Source organism: Dendrobates tinctorius, unplaced genomic scaffold (genome assembly GCF_039654945.1).
Source record: "Dendrobates tinctorius isolate UK_male_01 unplaced genomic scaffold, ASM3965494v1 ptg000035l, whole genome shotgun sequence".
Taxonomy (NCBI): domain Eukaryota; kingdom Metazoa; phylum Chordata; class Amphibia; order Anura; family Dendrobatidae; genus Dendrobates; species Dendrobates tinctorius.
This window is the reverse complement of record NW_027361703.1, coordinates 31,031,509-31,052,413: the sequence shown is the minus strand read 5'-3', so window position 1 is coordinate 31,052,413 and position 20,905 is coordinate 31,031,509. Positions and strand designations below refer to the sequence as shown.

General features: G+C 47.2%; 1 protein-coding gene across 2 annotated transcripts in view; it reads right to left on the bottom strand.

Moving 5' to 3' along the window:
* KCND2 (potassium voltage-gated channel subfamily D member 2) overlaps positions 1 to 20,905 on the bottom strand; it is an 802,199-nt gene that overhangs the window by 126,651 nt on the left and 654,643 nt on the right. The window contains exon 3 of one of the 2 annotated variants that reach the window (XM_073573367.1): positions 13,100 to 13,201. In XM_073573367.1, the coding sequence (XP_073429468.1) occupies positions 13,100 to 13,201 (102 nt within the window). The remainder of the gene's footprint in view (positions 1 to 13,099; positions 13,202 to 20,905) is intronic. The other variant, XM_073573368.1, reaches the window with a different exon arrangement.

Below are 20,905 nucleotides of genomic sequence, written 5' to 3'. Positions count from 1 at the left end.
GAGACAAGTTGCCGGATCCGGCAAAAAACGGATGAAACGCAATGCCATCCGGCACGATCCGGCGCTAATGCAAGTCAATGGGGAAAAAACGGATCCGGCATTGCATTTTGCCGGATCCGGTTTTACAAAAAAAAGCCGGATCGCGCCTGAAGGCAAAAAACTGATGTGTGAAAGAGGCCTTAAAGCAAACCTGTCAGCAGGACTTTGCTTAGTAAACTACAGACAATGCCAAATTGGTGCTGTTACACTGATTAAAATGATACCTGGGGTGAAGAAATCTGTCTTTTGGTTCTTGTGTAATCAGTGTTAGAAGTTTGCAGCTTATGAGATGCTCTTGCTCCAGGGCGGGACTGCAGGCAGAGTCTTATCTTTCTGCTCTAAGCCAGAAACAACAAAGAAAGACCTTCCCACAGGCCACACCAAAGGTCTCTTTGATAAGGAATATGTTTGTGCTTCGATGCGGCCTGTGGGCAAGTCTCTTCTTGGTTTCTCTGGCCTAGAGCACCATGACATGATGACAGAGTTGACAGAAAAAACTGACGGCACATCTAGAACTAGTCTGAATAGGTGCATACCAAAAAACAGCTTACATATCAAATAAGGAAATGGTTGCACTCAATTGCATTAAGGCATCTCAAATATGAAATATGTGAAATATGAATAGCATAATGACTTTTGCAATCTAGAAAAACATATGAGATACTTAGCACAAAATTTGGCCAAAAGATGTGAGCCCATTCATCAACGCCAAGGTGATCTCATTGAACGGGTCCCTATACTAACTGCCTAGTGTGAACTAACCTCTGGCTAATAACATGGAAAAGCCTGTATTTATAGGAAGATAGGAACCAAAATGTGATTGGATGTAATTAAAATCACAGCCTGATGAAGGGCGGAGTGCTCAGTCAGAAAGCGAACATACAAATGACAGAAAAAACTGACGGCACATCTAGAACTAGTCTGAATAGGTGCATATCAAAAAACAGCTTACATAGCAAATAAGGAAATGGTTGCACTCAATTGCATTAAGGCATATCAAATATGAAATATGTGAAATTCAAATAGCATAATGGCTTTTGTAATCTAGAAAAACATATGAGATACTTAGCACAAAATTTGGCCAAAAGATGTGAGCCCATTCACCAATGTCAAGGTGATCTCATTGAATACAGGCTTTACCATGTTATTAGCCAGAGGTTAGTTCACACTAGGCAGTTAGTATAGGGACCCGTTCAATGAGATCACCTTGACGTTGGTGAATGGGCTCACATCTTTTGGCCAAATTTAGTGCTAAGTATCTCATATGTTTTTCTAGATTACAAAATCCATTATGCTATTCGTATTTCACATATTTCATATTTGATATGCCTTAATGCAATTGAGTGCAACCATTTCCTTATTTGACATGATGACAGAGTTAACGTCATTGTACTGTGATGTGCCATAAATTCCATCATGTTCTCCACTTCCTCCCCACTATTCTGCTTGGAAAAAGAGGTCAATTATGTCCTGCATTTGTTAGGAATACTGATGGCTTGTGCGAGTGGTATTCCCATATGCTTAGCCTTGGTATGCTTTTTTTTTCTTTCACACTACGCCATACATTATCATTGCCATTTTTCTCTTACTATACATTATATGTAGGGTCCTAGCAGGTTCGCAGGATGCAGTGACGAGACACGAGACTGAGTGTGGTTTGTGGAATAAACTTTTATACAACTGTAGCCGCGGGGCTATATTGAGCTAACAACAAATGTAAACAACAATCAGTCCATGCAGGGACTCAACAACCCTAACAACACTTTTCTTATGGTGCATGTGACTAACCTGGTTTGCCCGGTTGCTATAGGCCGCGTATGACCAAACTGGGGGGTCCTTATCTCATATAGTACACTTATCTTTCCAGGGGTCTGTCCGGATCACAGGCGTGGCTGCATAGAGATCGCTGATGCGGCTTCCTTGACGCCTCGATATTCCGGGGTGAAACTGGGCTCGACAGACCCTTGAAAAAGCGATGCCGGGGGGGGCGCAACAGGCCCTGAAGAAACGATGATGGTGGGGCGCAACAGGCCCTGAAGAAAACAATGACGGTGGGGCACAATGGACCCTGAAGAAAACAATGACATTGGGGAGCAGCAGGCCCTGAAGAAAATGATGACAGTGGGGCACAACAGGCTCTGAAGAAACGATGACTGTGGGGCGTAACAGGCCCTGAAGAAAATGATGATGGTGGGGCGCAACAGGCCCTGAAGAAACGATGACGGTGGGGCGAAACAGGCCCTGAAGAAAACGATGATGGTGGGGTGCAACAGGCCCGGAAGAAACGATGACGGTGGGGCGCAACAGGCCCTGAAGAAACTGTGCCGATGGGAGCAACAGGCGCCCCCTTGCGACTCTCGTCTCACAGCAGAGTCATGACGCAGTCGCTAAATATAACCGTTCACCAACCTTTGCTCAGGGTCCCTTAGCAAATCAGACGGGGGCCCCTACTGCCGCCTGTAGTGAGGTGGCGCTCCCTGGGGCCCGTGATGACAGGGCCGCAGCTGTGGGAGAAGGCAGGGGGGCAGTGTCCTGACCGCTGTAAAGGAATGGTCTCTAGTCGCAGCGGTCAGTGGAGGTCGTGGACTTGTCACAGCAGGGAGGGAAACAGCGGGGGCGGCTGTATGCATCTGTATGAGGGGAGCGGCCGCCGGTGCAAGGCTCTCACGTGTCACTAGTCGGTGAGTCCGCAGCTTTTCTTTCACAGGGTCCTGTCGGTCTCTCCACAACACACCGTTCGCTCCCTTGGTCCTCTTTGTCTCACCCGACTTCTTGTCTGTTGTCTGGCTCTCTCTCAACTGCCACTTCAGCGTGCCCCCTGCTCCTGTTAAGCTTGCCCCGCCCCCTGTTTCCCTGACAACTTCAGTCAAATCTTTTCTTTTACTGTCCTCCCAGCATCGTTCCCTCAGGAACCCTGATGGCGGTCCCCTGGGCACCTGCCCCTTCACTGTCTGGGAGTCCTCCTCCCCACACTCCCCCACCCTGTAAGCTCGCCAGTCCTCAGGCGAGGGCTTTAGTCTATTGAGTTCGGTCTGTAGGGGTTTCAATGTTCGTTGCCATATGAATTGATCTTGCTCATATCGTTCAGGGGGTTTGCCGGCTGTTTACCGTTCAGAGCGTCTAAGTTCAACTGGGGTAGAGTCGTCTGGGGTGGTGAACATCGGTGGGCTGGTTGGTGCAGGCAGGCTAAATGTGTCAGGTGATTCATTACTGAGTGGAGGGTGTTGTGAGTTCATTTTTCCCTTCACTATTGAGGTCTGATGAACTCCCTCCTCTGGTGAAGGAAGGTAGTGAGGCTGATAATCAGACACCTGGGCAGCTAGATGATGACTGGGTGGCTGGAATTGAGGACTGGATATAAGGCTGCCGACGCCCTTCTTCCTGGCTGGTGATTTTCCTGCTGGATTCTTGGAGACCAGTCTGATTCCTGCATCTCAAAGCTAAGTTTTTCTGCTCTGCTTTGTACTCTTCAATTTTGTTTTTGTTTTGCCTTGTTTTTTGGGAGTTCTGCCATCCCCGGCCGGGGGTGAGCTGAATTCCATTTTTGTCTCTGATCTGTTGATCTTTTGCTCTGTCTTCAGAATATACCTGAGTGCTGATATAGTCTTTTGAAGCCTAGCGACTTCAGGGCCTGTTTTTCCTATCAGTCGGTTGGCTCATTTTTATAGGGTTTTTGCGGATGGCAGACAGCAGCTTTCCTATCCTGTCCTATTTAGTTAGCTTGGGCCCCATCATTTGCTCAACCTATCTTTCTATCTGTGTTAGTGTTTTCATCTTGCTTCACCGTCATTATATGTTGGGGGCTGCCTATTGCTTTGGGGTCTGCTCTGGGGCAGTTTAGTTTTTCCCCTTTCTGTCTTTAGGCTATATAGTTCTCCGGCTGTGATCGAGGGGTCTAGGGCACCGTAGGAACCCCCCACGGCTACTGCTAGTTGTTGTGGATAGGTTCAGGGGTCTGCAATCCGATAGCTGCCAATCTCTCTGGTTTTTCTGGACTTAGCTGGCATTTTGTTTTTTCCTCCTTCGGTGACTCATCATAACAGGAGGGCCTCCGGGTCCTGGGAGACAATCTTCGTTGTCGTCTGGGTCCCAACATACGGAAGACGGTTCAGATGTCGACGGGATAGGCTCCAGTTGCTTCGGGTCAGAGGAAGTACATGGGCGTAACATATTATGATGCACAACACGAGTGGGCAGTGTTTCATCCTCTTCAGGTCGTATTTCGTACACTGGACCGTCAGGATGAATACGGCGTAAGACCCGATAAGGACTTTCTTCCCAACGTGGCTCCAGTTTTTTCTGGGGGCAATGATCTAGTACAAGCACCCGGTCCCCGCGTTGGAGGTGAGGAGGTGGGGTTGCATTCTTCCCTGGGTGCTCCCTGTCTCGGAGCTTAGTGTGTACAATCCGGTGAAGAGTTTGCAGCCGATGGCGATTATTTCGGACCCAACACGACACTCAAGTCCAGGGCTGAGGCTCTTCGGGGTCTAACTCCACCTCCGTGATCCCTTTACCTTCTCACCCAAACAACAGGGAATAGGGGGTATAGCCAGTCACTCGATGTACCCTATTGTTATAGACCCAAACTTATTCGGAAACATATTCGGGCCAACGGGCCTTCTTGCCACTCTCCAGAGTGCGCAACATCTGAATCAATGTCCGATTAAATCGTTCACAAGCCCCATTCCCTTGCGGGTGATACGGTGTGGTCCGGGACTTGTCAATTCCATAGAGGTGATGTAATTCTTCCATGACTTTTCCCAAAAAACATGCTCCCTGATCAGAATGTATTCGTTGAGGACAGCCGTATACTTGTATAAAGTTTCTACAAATTGCGGAGGCAGCTGACTGCGGTCTGATCCCGAGTGGGGGTTACCACAGCGAACTTGGTGAAATGATCTACCATAACGAGACAGTGTTCTTATCCCTGAAATGCGGGTCCAATGGTCAGATAATCCACCGTCAGGAGCTCAAGGGGTGCTGAGGTCACAATAGTCTGTGTTGCGGCTCGCTGAGCTGGTGGTTTGGCTAGTTCACACAAGCGGCAGGTCCGGCAAATTTCATCCACAACAGCCGGCAAGCGCGGGTGATAAGCTTTCTGTTGCATCCATTGCAAAGTTTTTTTGTTCCTAAATGGGCCCCTTTTTTGTGAGCCTCCCGAGCCAGTACATGAAGTTGGGCTCCTGGCATAACCACCTGCCAAACCATCATTGAGGTTGTTTGTGATGTTATTTTACGATACAATAATCCCTTTCGGATAACCGACCTCTCCCATTGTCGCAGCATAAGCAACAGGTCTTGGGTCAAATATTGCTGTTGAGAGTCAGTGGGTAATTGCCCAGCGGCGACCCATGTCCTTAGAAGGCCAACCTCTTCGTCTTCTTGTTGCTGTTGTATCCACTTATCCCGGGATTGTTCCAGTATGCCCCTTGGGGTCTCAGAGGAAGATATCTTTTTATTGTCGGTTGTGAGCACGGTAGCAGTGAGAGTGAACGGTATTTCCTCTCCTTCCAATTCTTCGTCTCGATTCTGCCATGGAGTTGTATGTCGAATCCTGGAGAGGGCGTCTGCATGGATATTCTCGGCCCCTCTTTTGTAGATAATCTTATAATTGTACTTCGCCATCTGGGCCACCCATCGTTGTTCCAGAGCCCCCAATTTGGCGTTTTCCAAATGAGCCAGCGGGTTGTTTTCAGCTCGCACTACCACCTCGGAGCCTGCTAGGTACTCTGCGAATCTCTCCGTCATAGCCCACACCACTGCGAGGAGCTCGAGCTTAAAAGAGCTGTAATTGTCAGGGTTACGCTCGGAGTCATGGAGTGAGCGACTTCCATATGCGATCACTCTCTCCCGGCCATCCTGAACCTGTGACAACACAGCCCCCAGCCCATGAAGACTCCCGTCAGTGTGCAAGATGAACGGTTGAGAGAAATCTGCATAAGCCAACACTGGGGCATCCGAGAGTGCAGCCTTGAGGTCTCGGAAGGCCTCTTCCTGAGGGTGTTGCCACTGGATTTTTCGCCTATTGGCCCCAGCGGGAGCCCCCTTCAGCAGGTCGTGCAGGGCTCGAGCTCGACATGCAAAATTCTTTACGAAGCGAGGGTAATATCCGGCTAACCCTAGAAAAGCCCGCACATCTTTCACCGTCTCGGGTGTAGGCCATTCCTGGATAGCAGCCACCTTCTCCCGGGATGGCCTCACACCCTCCGCCGAAACGATATGACCCAGATACTCAATGTGAGAGCGAAATAGGTGGCATTTCTGAGGCTTCACCTTCAACCCGTACTTTTGCAACTGGCTGAGTACCTGTCCCAACCGCTTCAGATGGTCCTCAAAGGTGGCGGCATAGACGATGATGTCGTCCAGATAGATCAACGTAGCCTCAAAATTGAGATCTCCCAGACACCGCTTCATCAATCGCTGAAAGGTCCCGGGGGCGTTGGCCAGCCCAAATGACATACGATTAAACTCAAACAGTCCCATGGGCAATATGAACGCCGTCTTAGCTCTATCTTCCTCTGACATGGGTACCTGCCAGTACCCACTGGCCAAGTCCAGGGTCGAAAAATATGTTGCCTTCCCCAAGGCGGACAGGGATTCTTCTATGCGGGGCAGTGGGTATGAGTCTTTAATAGTGCAAGCATTCAGTTTACGATAATCCACACAGAATCGTAGCGTACCATCTTTCCTCCGGACCAACATGATTGGGGCCGCCCAGGGGCTTTGACTTTCCTGTATCACCCCTTTTCGCAGCATTTGGGCCAGCAAAGTTTTCACCTCTTGACAGAGTTGTGGCGGAATCTGTCGATATCGTTTCTGGATAGGGGCCGCTCCTGCTGTGGGGATTTCATGAGTGATGGCGGTGGTACACCCAAAATCGTCCTCATGACTAGCAAATTCTTCAGGGTACTGTCCCAGCAACGTTTTTATCTGTGAAAGCTGGGCTGCAGTTAATCCAGAAAGCTCAGCCCGCATCTGCTCCAAAATATTTCGGCCCTTCTCTTGTGCCGAGACTTCGTGGGCCTGTAAGGTTCGTATTGCTACTTCCCAAGGATCCTCGGGGTGTACTCGTAATTGAACCACAGGTGCTGGCAGCACTTCTTCTAAAGGCCTTACTAGTTTGGCCAGTACAGTCCGTGCTTTCAGAACGGTATCTCGGTCTTCAAGGTTAACGCAGCGCACCAGGATGGCTCCTTTTTGCACAATAGCCAGGGAACGGGCCACCAGTATGCCAGGAGGCAAGCGCTCTGAGTGACACGGCTCCACCTGCACCTCCACAACACAAGCAGGGGAGTCGCTGGCGTGATGACCTTACCCAGAGTCTCGCCTTCTTGGTGGTCCTGATGTACCCGTGCTCCCCGCACCAGCTGCTGGAATACCTGTCCCTGGGCTGTGCGAGAACCCCACTGCTTCAGAATCCTCTGTGTAGGGTCATTGAGCAGTAGGTTGCCGAACTCTCATAGAAAATTCATGCCTAGGGTGACGGGATGTTGCTTATCAGCTTCTCCTTGAGTCAGTACCACCCCTCTGCGACCAAGGGAATTACTGCACAGCGTCACTTGCACCCACACCACCCCGGCAACTGGGACCGGCAGTTGGTTGGCAGCTACTAGTCTGATCACGGGCCCCCACTGAGGCCTGTCTGCTTCCGGGAAGTTCTGTTGAAAGTACGTTGCAGGCATAGTGGTTACTTGTGACCCCATGTCCACCAGGCACCGGACGGCCCGGCCCTCCACTTCTGCCCAAACCACCGGACATTTTGCTACCAAATCTTCGGGACTTCCACCACCCCTAGTTGTGGTTTTCGGCTCCGAGCGGCGTCCCCCCAGCCCGGAGCCCTTTAGTTTAATGGCTGCTGGGGTGGGTATCTCCCTCTCTGTGGACACTTTCGGGCAAAGTGGCCTGGTTCTCCACACTCAAAACACCGGGCCTGTGGAGGCTGACCACCCCGCGGGGAGCGTGATCCCCAGGAGCCGGGGTTAAAGCTAGGTCGTCCAGTCTCGGACTCGGTTCTTCTCTTTACTTCGGCCAACTCTCCCTTAATACTTTTCAGCTCTTGCTTCATCTCTTCCACCCACTGAGGTTCCGACTACATTCGCAGAGGCCTCCACACCTCGGACTTTCCCCACGGGGACCGCCATCCCCTGCTCCTGCTCTCGAGCACGTGCCTGACTTCCCACCTCTGAAAAATCTATTCGGGGATTCATTCTGATCTGTTCCCGCAGTGCCTGTTTGACTAATGGATCTCGTAAACCAGTCACCAGTAGGTCACGTAGGGTAATGTCAACAGGTCCTGCCCCTACCCCGTCCTTTCTTTCTATAGCCGTATGCAATTCTTGGAGGACATTCATATACTCTGTGATCGTCTCCCCCTCTACTTGCATCCAACTAAACAAATTGGTTCTTAATTCTCCCACATCAGTAGGGTCCCCATGGGTCTGTTCTACTATCTGTAACACTTTTTCAAAAGTGTTACGGTGCCCCGGAGGTTTCAACATCACTGACCTCCGCGCCTCCCCGTCCAGTGCTATGAGTGCTACCTTGGCCTCCAGATCAGGGGTCATTGGGTGCATCCGGAAGAGCCCCCAAATCTGCTCTGTCCAGCTCCATAACATAGTATTGGAGCCGGAAAATCTAGGCAGGTTGTTCAACATGGCCCCCAATGATATGCTGGTACGGGGACCCTCCTCATTTATAGAGTTTACAGCTCTACCCTGATCTGGGGCACCACTGTCTGTGCTCGGAGACTGCATCCTGCCGACTACGCCAAGTGTAGGGTCCTAGCAGGTTCGCAGGATGCAGTGACGAGACACGAGACTGAGTGTGGTTTGTGGAATAAACTTTTATACAACTGTAGCCGCGGGGCTATATTGAGCTAACAACAAATGTAAACAACAATCAGTCTACGCAGGGACTCAACAACCCTAACAACACTTTTCTTATGGTGCATGCGACTAACCTGGTTTGCCCGGTTGCTATAGGTCGCGTACGACCAAACTGGGGGGTCCTTATCTCATATAGTACACTTATCTTTCCAGGGGTCTGTCCGGATCACAGGCGTGGTCGCGTAGAGATCGCTGATGCGGCTTCCTTGACGCCTCGATATTCCGGGGTGAAACTGGGCTCGACAGACCCTTGAAAAAGCGATGCCGGTGGGGCGCAACAGGCCCTGAAGAAACAATGATGGTGGGGTGCAACAGGCCCTGAAGAAAACAATGACGGTGGGGCGCAGGGCCCTGAAGAAAATGATGATGGTGGGGCGCAGCAGGCACTGAAGAAAATGATGACAGTGGGGCGCAACAGGCCCTGAAGAAACGATGATGGTGGGGCGCAACAGGCCCTGAAGAAAACGATGACGGTGGGGTGCAACAGGCCCTGAAGAAAATGATGATGATGGGGCGCAACAGGCCCTGAAGAAACAATGACGGTGGGGCGCAACAGACCCTGAAGAAAACGATGATGGTGGGACACAACAGGCCCTGAAGAAACGATGACGGTGGGGCGCAACAGGCCCTGAAGAAACTGTGCCGATGGGCGCAACAGGCGTCCCCTTGCGATTCTCGTCTCACAGCAGAGTCATGATGCAGTCGCTAAATATATCCGTTCACCAACCTCTGCTCAGGGTCCCTTAGCAAACCAGACAGGGGCCCCTACTGCTGACTGTAGTGAGGTGGCGCCCCCTGGGGCCCGTGATGACAGGGCCACAGCTGTGGGAGAAGGCAGGGGGGCAGTGTCCTGACAGCTGTAAAGGAATGGTCTCTAGTCGCAGCGGTCAGTGGAGGTCGTGGACTTGTCACAGCAGGGAGGGAAACAGCGGGGGCGGCTGTATGCGTCCATATGAGGGGAGCGACCGCCGGTGCAAGGCTCTCACGTGTCACTAGTCGGTAACTCCGCAGCTTTTCTTTCACAGGGCCCTGTCGGTCTCTCCACAACACACCGTTCGCTCCCTCGGTCCTCTCTGTCTCACCCGACTTCTTGTCTGTTGTCTGGCTCTCTCTCAACTGCTACTTCAGCGCGCCCCCTGCTCCTGTTAGGCTTGCCCCGCCCCCTGTTTCCCTGACAACTGCAGTCAAGTCTTTTCTTTTACTGTCCTCCCAGCATCGCTCTCTCAGGAACCCTGATGGCGGTCCCCTGGGCACCTGCCCCTTCACTGTCTGGGAGTCCTCCTCCCCACATATACACACAAGTATTATTAATGTTTGCAAAAATGTTCAACCACAGTTATTCAACCATTGACAAAGACTGAACAGGAAATGCTAGTAATGGTTCAAAAGCCTAGTGATCCATCAGCTCATGATATAGATGTGCAATAACAGATCTGCACAGTAAAAGTGTAGATTTTTGTTATTTTTTCTAATATTTTGCTAACAAAATTCAAACATTCCAAAAAAATATCACGTAGGTGAAGTAAGCAAATTCAAACTCTCATCACTAGTAGGTACATAATATAAAATCCAGCAACAGTCTGCATTATCAATGTGGAATGTACAGTTGGCAAAATGCACTAGTAAAAAAGGTATGCTAGCAATAAATATGTTTATTATTTTAACTGTTTTTGTATGTTTATAACATTATCCTTGCCTTACTGACAACAAGGCTGTAACAAAAGATGCTATGTTGGTAGGTATACGTTGCAGAAGCAAAATGAGGCAAAAGTCTGCACTATTTTGGTGGCATGTACGGAGGACAAATTGGACTAGTAAAACTGATATGTAAAAAGTTAATACTGTACAGTATATTTTAACAAAATGTTATTACCAAGTTCAACCAAATAGGGTAACAAAAAATGCTAGTTAGCTACACATCCCAAAAGCCAGCACCTGCAACAGGGCACTGTATTTTTGTTATAATTAATTAAATGCCTTGATTGTTAAGGATTGTTTCAAAAAAATAAATACAAATATTCACTCCTTCACAAAATGGAATGAACAAGAAATGCAAAAAGTCAGAGCAGTCGCTTAGCACTTGGTACAAGCAAGCACACTTTGACTGTCACTGATTTTTTTCAGCAGAAAAAAATTGTGCTGAGTGCCTTGAACTGCAGTTCTGATTTATAGTGATTAACAAAGGAAGACAAAATGTGTTATTCCCAAGCAGCAGGACGAGGTCCAAGCCACATTTGAGTATATCACTGATCAATCACATCGAGTCTATTGCTGTTGTCACTAATCTTATATTTCTCTCCCCCCATCAATGGAATCTACATATTATTCACAGACTACTTCTCTATCTTTAGTGCCGCAGTTGCACACCAGCTCTGTGTGGAGCAGTTGTCCAATGTTTTAGCCCTTTCTCTCTGTATCTCTAATGCTGAGCTTCGTGCTTTGAGGTCCTCCCTACAGCCTGTAACACACTTAAATAGCTGCTGAATTTCCTTCATCAGCTTTTATATTGGCTTATATAGTCCCTCCTGATGTGATAGCTGCAAGACATTATGGCTAAACCTGCGCAGGTGCCTCTAAGGTAATAACTGGTAATGTGTAAAATGATGCCGAAATTTGTGGGGGGAATTTCGCACAAATCAATTCACAAATTGATTCATGAAATTCGATATGAAGACAATTTTCATCCAGTCAATTTTCTCTACTAGTTTTTGCTTTATTCCTTTCTGTTTTTGGCATTTTAATTGAACCCTAATCTGAATATGTCTTTTTCGAGCAACTTGCTTGCTTACATATACAAATACCAACACAAGCACACATAATGATCCAATTTTCTGCTTGATAGCATTAAATAATAATCATGGTTTTCAAAACATAAAATAAGTATTGAAGAATTTTGCAAAGCAGTGATAACAGCCAATTATAACCAGTAATTACAAATCTAGTAAACCTCTAAAGCAGACATTTCCAGAAGATTATGGTGACTGCTTTTATTTATATACAGACTTGGGGATTTTAGCTTTGAAAAGAAATCCAAGAAAAGTCTTTTTTGGACCGACCCTCCCTTGTTTTAAATCTTATATCCCATCTTGTACACTAATTAGCTGTTTTAATTGTGCTGGGATCAATGTCAATAAATCTTTATAGTGGCTGTCATAGTTGCTGTGCCCACACAATCGGCGGCAGGTCCAGACCTATAATATACAGCCAGGCTCCGGACACAATGGCTGGGAAATTAGACAACTTAAATTCTGCCAATTTAAGCCCTTATATTAAACAATCTTCTAAACTCATTTATGAAAATATCTAAGTTCAACTTTGATTTACTCATAAACCAGCTTAGTAGATAATTTATAAGCTCACAGATCAGGCTTACAAACCCTGACATCAGAAAGAACTCATTAACCAATTCACTGCTATGCCATTCTGCAGTCTGCACTGTGATACACAGAAGCTGTAGAAATCAAATGGCAGAACATTTTTAAAAGGGTTATTGCCAAGTTTGCAAATTATCACCTATCTACAGGATAGGTGATAATGAGCTGATCAGTGAGGGTCTGGAGGTGGGACCACCACTGATTACAGGATTGAGGCTCTTAGGGTGAGTGCACACGGTGCAGATTTTTCGGCGCGGATTTTGCAAAATCCGCAGATAAATCCGCAAAAGACCTGCGGTTTATCTGCGGATTAGCCTGCGGTTTTCCCCTGCGGTTTGACACCTCTACGGATTCCGCACAAAGAAGTGACATTCTGCGGTTTTAAAACTGCAGCAAATCCGCGCTGAAAAATCTGCGGTTTTTGTTTTCCATTGAAAATAATGGTACTGTACACCGCAGCAAAAACTGCTGTGGATCCGCAGGGCCAAAACCGCTGCGGATCTGCAGCAGAATCCGCAGCGTGTGCACACACCCTTAAATTTCCTGTCTATAGGAGTGCCAGAAAAGCCAGAAACGCTCTGGCAGTCCCATAGGCAGTGAATGGTGTGACAGCACATATCGACTGACCATTTCAGAGCCCTGTTCTCGGTATCAGTTTGGGATTCCAGTGGTTGGGACCAGTAAAAAGAAATTTAGCCAGGCTGCTTTACAAATGGAGCGTATCTATCTACTATACATCTATCCATATATTTCTATACAAATGTTGAAAAAGCAGAAACTAAGCAATGGAAAAGAACTGACTTTCACCTGTAATATTTCGCTCAGTAAACCGTTGCGCTTGCTTTGTAGGTAAGCATTAGCACTTCCACTTTTCGCCACCCGTATTCTTGCCAGTCTTGCTTTCTGCAAAATAAAGGCACAGTATTTAAGCACATTTAGTTCTCACATAGACCATTACTGTTTAACTGTATGGAATTTATGTAATAAACCTCCTCCTAAAAATCCAGGATCTTTCCAATATATCTTTAGTTATTGAATCCATGACGTTTTCACTTATTTTTAAGTTCTTTTTTTTTTGGTCTACTCGGGGTGAAAAAAATATCTGTTGCTACCTGGAGATTGCCGACAAGCTGACACATTGCCACTCGTATGCAGTTTGCTGTAACTTGTGTGGATGCTCACGACAAGTCTGCTCAAAATAATACCTGACATTCATTAAAACTGGGGGGCAATACGTTGTTTGTCTCATTAGATCCTGCTCTCGGCACTCACAGCACACAGGCAACTTTGCAGAAAAAAATCCCTACCTAACCAGACATTTCCCTTCTTGCAGCTGTTGCAAGTGGAGTGTAGTATTATATTATTATGTCTCTAACAAAACAAGGGACTCCATTCCTCGACATCAACAAGCTGTAATAAATGTTCATGAGACACCCCCTTAGAGGTGTTGATGAATTAATCGGACACACAACTCATCCAATACAAGTGTAATATCAGTATGTTCACACGTGTCAGATCGGTATACGTGCTGCATTACACATATGGAGATCTGACACGAAACATGGGTGTGCAGTAGTGATGAGCGAGTATACTCGTTGCTTGGGTCTTCCCGAGCATGCTCGGGTGGTCGCCGAGTATTTTGGCGTGCTCGGAGATTTAGTTTTCGTCATCTCATCTACATGATTTGCGACTGCTAGACAGCCTGAATACATGAGTGGAATGTCTGTTTGTCAGGGAATTCCCACATGTATTCACCCTGCCTACAAGTCGCACATAATGCAGATAAGACGAGGAAAACTAAATCTCTGAGCACGCCAAAATACTTGGAGATCACCTGAGCATGCTCTGGGAGACCCGAGCAATGATACTACTCGCCCATCACTAGTGTGAAATAAATCCAGCTAATTGTCATTTAGTGGCACTAAAGCTTAGTTTTTGTATATGGAAGCCACAGAAATAAAATGCATTCTACTTATTACTACTCATAACGACTGATTACTTAGACAGACAGCATGCCTAATGGAAATTAATAAATGTAACATCGATCTACACAGTCAAAATAATATGAGGAGGTAAAGATGCAATAAAATAGGTGAAAAATGTAATAAAGTTATATGACAATGAATACTGATTTTACAGTTATTAATTAGCTGGAAGTGGAGCTGCAAGGTGTCGTCGGGCAAAAAAATGTGCTTTAATCCGTTTAAAGTGAAAAAAACCCTGTTGATACGAAAGCTGCCTCGGTGTCGACATATCATGGCTGGTTACGAGTGCCAGGAGTTCCATTTCTAGCTTTATTTTGACACAATAAAGAACGTTCTTCTCACTTCCTGTGTCAGTGATGTGAATGGGCTGGGAGAGAGGAAGGACAGCCTGCCAGTAGCTAAGCCAGCCCCCCTTCTCTGTTTCGGCGCCACCAGTGATGGAGAAAGGGATTGGCTTCGGATTTGAAATAAGACAGACTATAAGCCTCTCATACATTTCACTGACAAAGGAAAGAAACCAACACATTTATTGCAGTTTTAAACACTGTATATCCAATGTAATTACACACCACAACGTTAATGTGGCTAGACTCATTAAAGGGTCAAAACAGCATGATAGAGTGGTGATTTCTAAAAGATGGCACTAGAGAGTCAGCTTCCTTCCTGTTAGAAGAGGCTATTTGCATGGAAGCACATCTATACGTTTTCATCTATTTTCATTTTAAAACATTGATAACTTTTTTTTAAGTTTGAAAAACAATTTAATGTATATTTGCCTATGCAAACATGTTTCAATGATCCAATGCATCTATGATTAGGAAAAATGAATCAACTTTGCAAATATTCTTAACCCCTTCAACCCGAAACCTATTTTTATCTTACTCACCAGGCCATTTTTTCAATTCTGACCACCAAAAATTTATGAAGTAAAAACTCTGGAACACTTCAATGGATTCTATTGATTCTGAGACTGTTTTCTCATTACATATTGTACTTTATGACAGTGGTAAAATTTATTTGAAATGACTTGTGCTTATTTCTGAAAAAATCAGAAATTTGGAGAAAATTTAGAAAATTTAGCAGTTTTCGAACTTTGAATACTTATGCCCTTAAGGGCCTGTCACACTAAGCGATATCGCTAGCAATATCGCTATAACGTCACTGATTTTGGAAGTTATAAGCTTTACAAGTTGACCAATGATTTTCTCAATTTTACAACACAATTTTACAAAACCATTTTTTTAGGGACCGCATCATATTTCAAGTGACATTGAGGGGCATATATGACAGAAAATACTCAAAAGTGACACCATTCTTAAAACTGCACCCCTCAAGGTGCTCAAAACCACAAGAAGCTTATTAACCCTTCATGTGCTTCACAGGAACTGAAGAAATGTGGAAGAAAAAGTGAACATTTTACTTTTTAGTCACAAAAATGATCTTTTAGCCCCAATTTTTTTTATTTTCACAAATGTAACAGGAGAAAATGTATCCCAAAAGTTGGGAAATTTCCCCTGAGTATGCTGAGACCCCACATGTGGTGCAAAACCACTGATTGCATGACAGGGCTCAGAAGGACAGTAGCATCGTTTGACTTTTTGTGCACAAAATTGGCTGGAATTGAGGGCGGACACCATGTCATTTTCGAAGAGCCCCTGATGTGCTTAAACAGTAGATACCCCCAACAAGTGTCACCATTTTAGAAACTGGAACCCTCAAGGAACCTATCTAGATGTGTGGTGATTAGAGTTGAGCGACTTTTGGTTTTTTAGGGTCGCGTTTCGTTTCGTGAAACCCGACTTTTCGAAAAGTCGGGTCGAGCAAGATCGTCCGATTATAGGGAAAAGTCGGGGTCGTCCCGAAACACGAAACCCAATGTAAGTCAATGGGGAATAAAAGTCATCAGTGAGAGGAGGACAGGAAACACACCAACAGTGCCCATTTGAATGCCAAAAGCATCAATTCTTCTTACTTAAGCTTGTCAACCTTAATTAACTTCATAATACAAGTTACGCACTGAAAAATGGGGGTTATTTGGCTAAAGTTGTGGAGGGGGAGGGCTGGCTCCAGGTTTTCATGTGCCCTGGGCGAAAGAGCGCCCCTTTAACACATACCACAACTCATCATGCTCCGATACTGCAGAGAAATAGTGGTATAGTACAATGAAAAATACTTCACTTTTTACATCTCATGACAAGGCCCATCTACACTCACTGGCCACTTTATTAGGTACACCATGCTAGTAACGGGTTGGACCCCCTTTTGCCTTCAGAACTGCCTCAATTCTTCGTGGCAGAGATTCAACAAGGTGCTGGAAGCATTCCTCAGAGATTTTGGACCATATTGACATGATGGCATCACACAGTTGGCGCAGATTTGTCGGCTGCACATCCCTGATGCGAATCTCCCGTTCCACCACATCCCAAAGATGCTCTATTGGATTGAGATCTGGTGACTGAGGAGGCCATTTGAGTACAGTGAACTCATTGTCATGTTCAAGAAACCAATCTGAGATGATTCGAGCTTTATGACATGGCGCATTATCCTGCTGAAAGTAGCCATCAGATGTTGGGTACATTGTGGTCATAAAGGGATGGACATGGTCAGCAACAATAATCAGGTAGGCTGTGGCGTTGCAACGATGCTCAATTGGTACCAAGGGGCCCAAAGAGTGCCAAGAAAAAATTCCCCACACCATGACACCACCACCACCAGCCTGAACCGTTGATACAAGGCAGGATGGATCCATGCTTTCATGTTGTTTACGCCAAATTCTGACCCTACCATCCGAATGTCGCAGCAGAAATCGATTCTCATCAGACCAGGCAACGTTTTTCCAATCTTCTACTGTCCAATTTCGATGAGCTTGTGCAAATTGTAGCCTCAGTTTCCTGTTCTTAGCTGAGAGGAGTGGTACCCGGTGTGGTCTTCTGCTGCTGTAGCCCATCTGCCTCAAAGTTCGATGCACTGTGCGTTCAGAGATGCTCCGAAAAGTTTGATTTTGGCGCGCACGGCGCACCGTCAAAAGTGCGCAGCGCAGGTCAAAGCGCAACTAGCGCACGGCCTGCGCACGATCTGCGCACCCTATGCTACAGATAGGGTGCGCCGATTGCAGGCGCCGCTGTCCGCTAGTAGGCGGCGCTACAAGCAAGGGGCGGGCTCGCCGGGCAGAGAGCCGGCTCGGGGGCGGAGCTACCCCCGGCCGTGCGTGCGCTTAAAAAGCGCTAATGTGAAACCGGCCTAAGATGGAACTGTATATGGGAAGGGTAACCTGAGTTTCATCAGGGTCAGATTCAGGCCGTGTAGCGTGCGAGGGGAATGTAGTGGTCTGGGTCAATGTACCAGCAGATTCATCGAGCAGTGGCTGGGCATCAGTGCACTTGTGTCGCCCCCAGGAGTACGGTCGCCACAGTGGCATTACCTTCCTCCTAGGGAGTGTGATGTCATGCTTGGGAGCAACGAAGGATCTCTCTAGCAGGTTAACTGATTGGGCGGCGTTATTCCCATGAGTCATGACCCTCCAAACAGCGTTCATGAAGGCAAAGTGTTTGTTTTACATGGGCAGTATGGTTGCAAAGCTGAACCTTAAAGGAATGTCCAGAAGGGCACCACCAGGAGTGGAGCCTACGGTTTAATTCGACTCCACCTGGGAAACCTCAACCATGCAAGCTACAGAACAGATGCACACATTGCAAGCTTAATTCCGTTAACGAACGAGACTCCGTCATGCCCCGCGGTCCGAGTCTGGCTTACTAGAGGGACACGTGAGGCTCTGGCACATGAGATTGGCCAATAACTGGTGTGTCATGCCCTTACATGTCCGTGGCTGCATGTGCGCTACACTGAAAAGGCCAGCGTTTGTCGCTTACAGGTGCAGATAACCCGCTGAACAACGTTAGTGATGGGGATCTGTGATTACAATTATTACCCGCGAATGATGATTTCCCAGTAAGTGCAGGTCAACCGCAGTTCCGGAATTAGGCCTAACCATCATTCCTGAAAAAATGAAAAACTTACGTGTGCAAACCACAGGTGCTGTAGCTTGCTTAACAGCTCGCCATCTGTTCTCAGGCCCAGTATGGATTACACGTGATTGCACAAAGGTGAGAAAGGGTACCGTATCCCCGGATAACATGTATGGATAGCATAGTGTACACATTCAAAATATATGTCTATACATCAGGAGGCAGGCTCAGACGGTGTCAGGCCCAGTATGGATTGCACGTGCTTGCACAAAGGTGAGAAAGGGTTCCGTATCCCCAGATAACATGTATGGATAGCGTACACATTCAAAATATATGTCTATACATCAGGAGGCAGGCTCAGACGGTGTCAGGCCCAGTATGGATTGCACGTGATTGCACAAAGGTGAGAAAGGGTTCCGTATCCCCAGATAACATGTATGGATAGCGTACACACTCAAAATATATGTCTATACATCAGGAGACAGGCTCAGACGGTGTCAGGCCCAGCATGGATTGCACGTGATTGCACAAAGGTGAGAAAGGGTTCCGTATCCCCAGATAACATGTATGGATAGCGTACACATTCAAAATATATGTCTATACATCAGGAGGCAGGATCAGACGGTGTCAGGCCCAGTATGGATTGCACGTGATTGCACGAAGGTGAGAAAGGGTTCCGTATCCCCAGATAACATGTATGGATAGCGTACACATTCAAAATATATGTCTATACATCAGGAGGCAGGCTCAGACGGTGTCAGGCCCAGTATGGATTGCACGTGATTGCACAAAGGTGAGAAAGGGTTCCGTATCCCCAGATAACATGTATGGATAGCGTACACATTCAAAATATATGTCTATACATCAGGAGGCAGGCTCAGATGGTGTCAGGCCCAGTATGGATTGCACGTGATTGCACAAAGGTGAGAAAGGGTTCTGTTTCCCCAGATAACATGTATGGATAGCGTACACATTCAAAATATATATCTATACATCAGGAGGCAGGCTCAGACGGTGTCAGGCCCAGTATGGATTGCACGTGATTGCACAAAGGTGAGAAAGGGTTCCGTATCCCCAGATAACATGTATGGTTAGCGTACACATTCAAAATATATGTCTATACATCAGGAGGCAGGCTCAGACGGTGTTAGGCCCAGTATGGATTGCACGTGATTGCACAAAGGTGAGAAAGGGTTCTGTATCCCCAGATAACATGTATGGATAGCGTACACATTCAAAATATATGTCTATACATCAGGAGGCAGGCTCAAACGGTGTCAGGCCCAGTATGGATTTGATGGCCCAGACTACACAGCGGAGGAGCAGGGAGAGGTAAAGATTGCAAATGCTGGGGCCCTGCCCAAGCAAGGGGGGCCCACTCGTGGGCGTCGGTACTGGCACTGGGCCCCTCATAGTACGGCGGTGTGTCTGACGGCAGGTGTGCACCACCACCGTCAGAGACACTTGATTGCACTATGAGGGACCCTGTGCCAGTGCCCGCGCCCAAGAGTCGGCCTACCCACCTGTCCAGGGCAACGGCACTCACACGGTGTTGTGCGCTAGGTGGTGACCCCGGCCATGGGGGGGGAGGCAGCACAGTTAGGGAGTTTTAGAAAGTGGCATATGTTGATGTTGGACATTCAGCTGATGCAAAAGGTGAAATAGGTCAAGTCCCAGGAAGAGGTGGACCAAAGCAAGCCATTTTTCTGTCACCCTATGTGTCATCAGGGGAAGGTGGGACAAAATCCTTGGAAACCCATGCGTGGTTCATTTTAATGAAGGTTAGATCATCCACATTTTGGGTTGACAGACGGGTCCTTTTTTCTGTCAGGATTGATCCAGCTGCACTGAAGACTCTTTCCGATAGCACACTTGCAGCTGGGCAAGCGAGCTCCTGTAAGGCATATTGTGCCAATTCAGGCCAGGTGTCCAGTTTAGCGGCCCAATAGTCAAAGGGGAATGACCTGTGTGGGAGAACATCGATATGGGAGGAAAAGTAGTTTGTAACCATAGTTGACAACTGCTGTCTCCTGTCACTTTCCATCGATGCAGTATTACCAGTTGTGTGAGCGGTACTTGAAAAATCAGTCCACAACATTGTCATGAAACCCCTGTCTCCAACGCCACTTCTGCTGTGTGCACCACGAACACCTCTGCCAAGCTGATCCCGGCCCGTACGGCTCGTGTGAGAACCATCACCGCTGCTGTGTGCTGGGAATGCCTCAAGCAACCGATTTACCAGAGTTGCTTGTTTATTAGCCAATATTAGGTCAAGGTTCTCCTGTGGCATGATGTTTTGTAATTTGCCTTTATAGCGTGGATCCAGGATGCTGGCCAACCAGTAGTCGTCATCATTCATCATTTTGGCAATGCGGGGGTCCCTTTTTAGGATCTGCAAGGCATAATCTGACATGTGGGCCAATGTTCCCAGTGTCAATGATGCACTGCGAGTGCTGGTTGGAGGAGCACTTTCTGGCAAATCCACATCCCTCCAGTCACGCACAAACCCTGTACCAGACCTTGCCACGCCAACATTTTCACTTGCCCCACGAGATGCATCCTCCTCCCCTAAGTAATCATCCCCATCATCCTCCTCCTCCTCTTCTTCCTCCACCTCGTCCAGGAGAGGTCTCTGAGCAGACAATGGCTGAATGTCA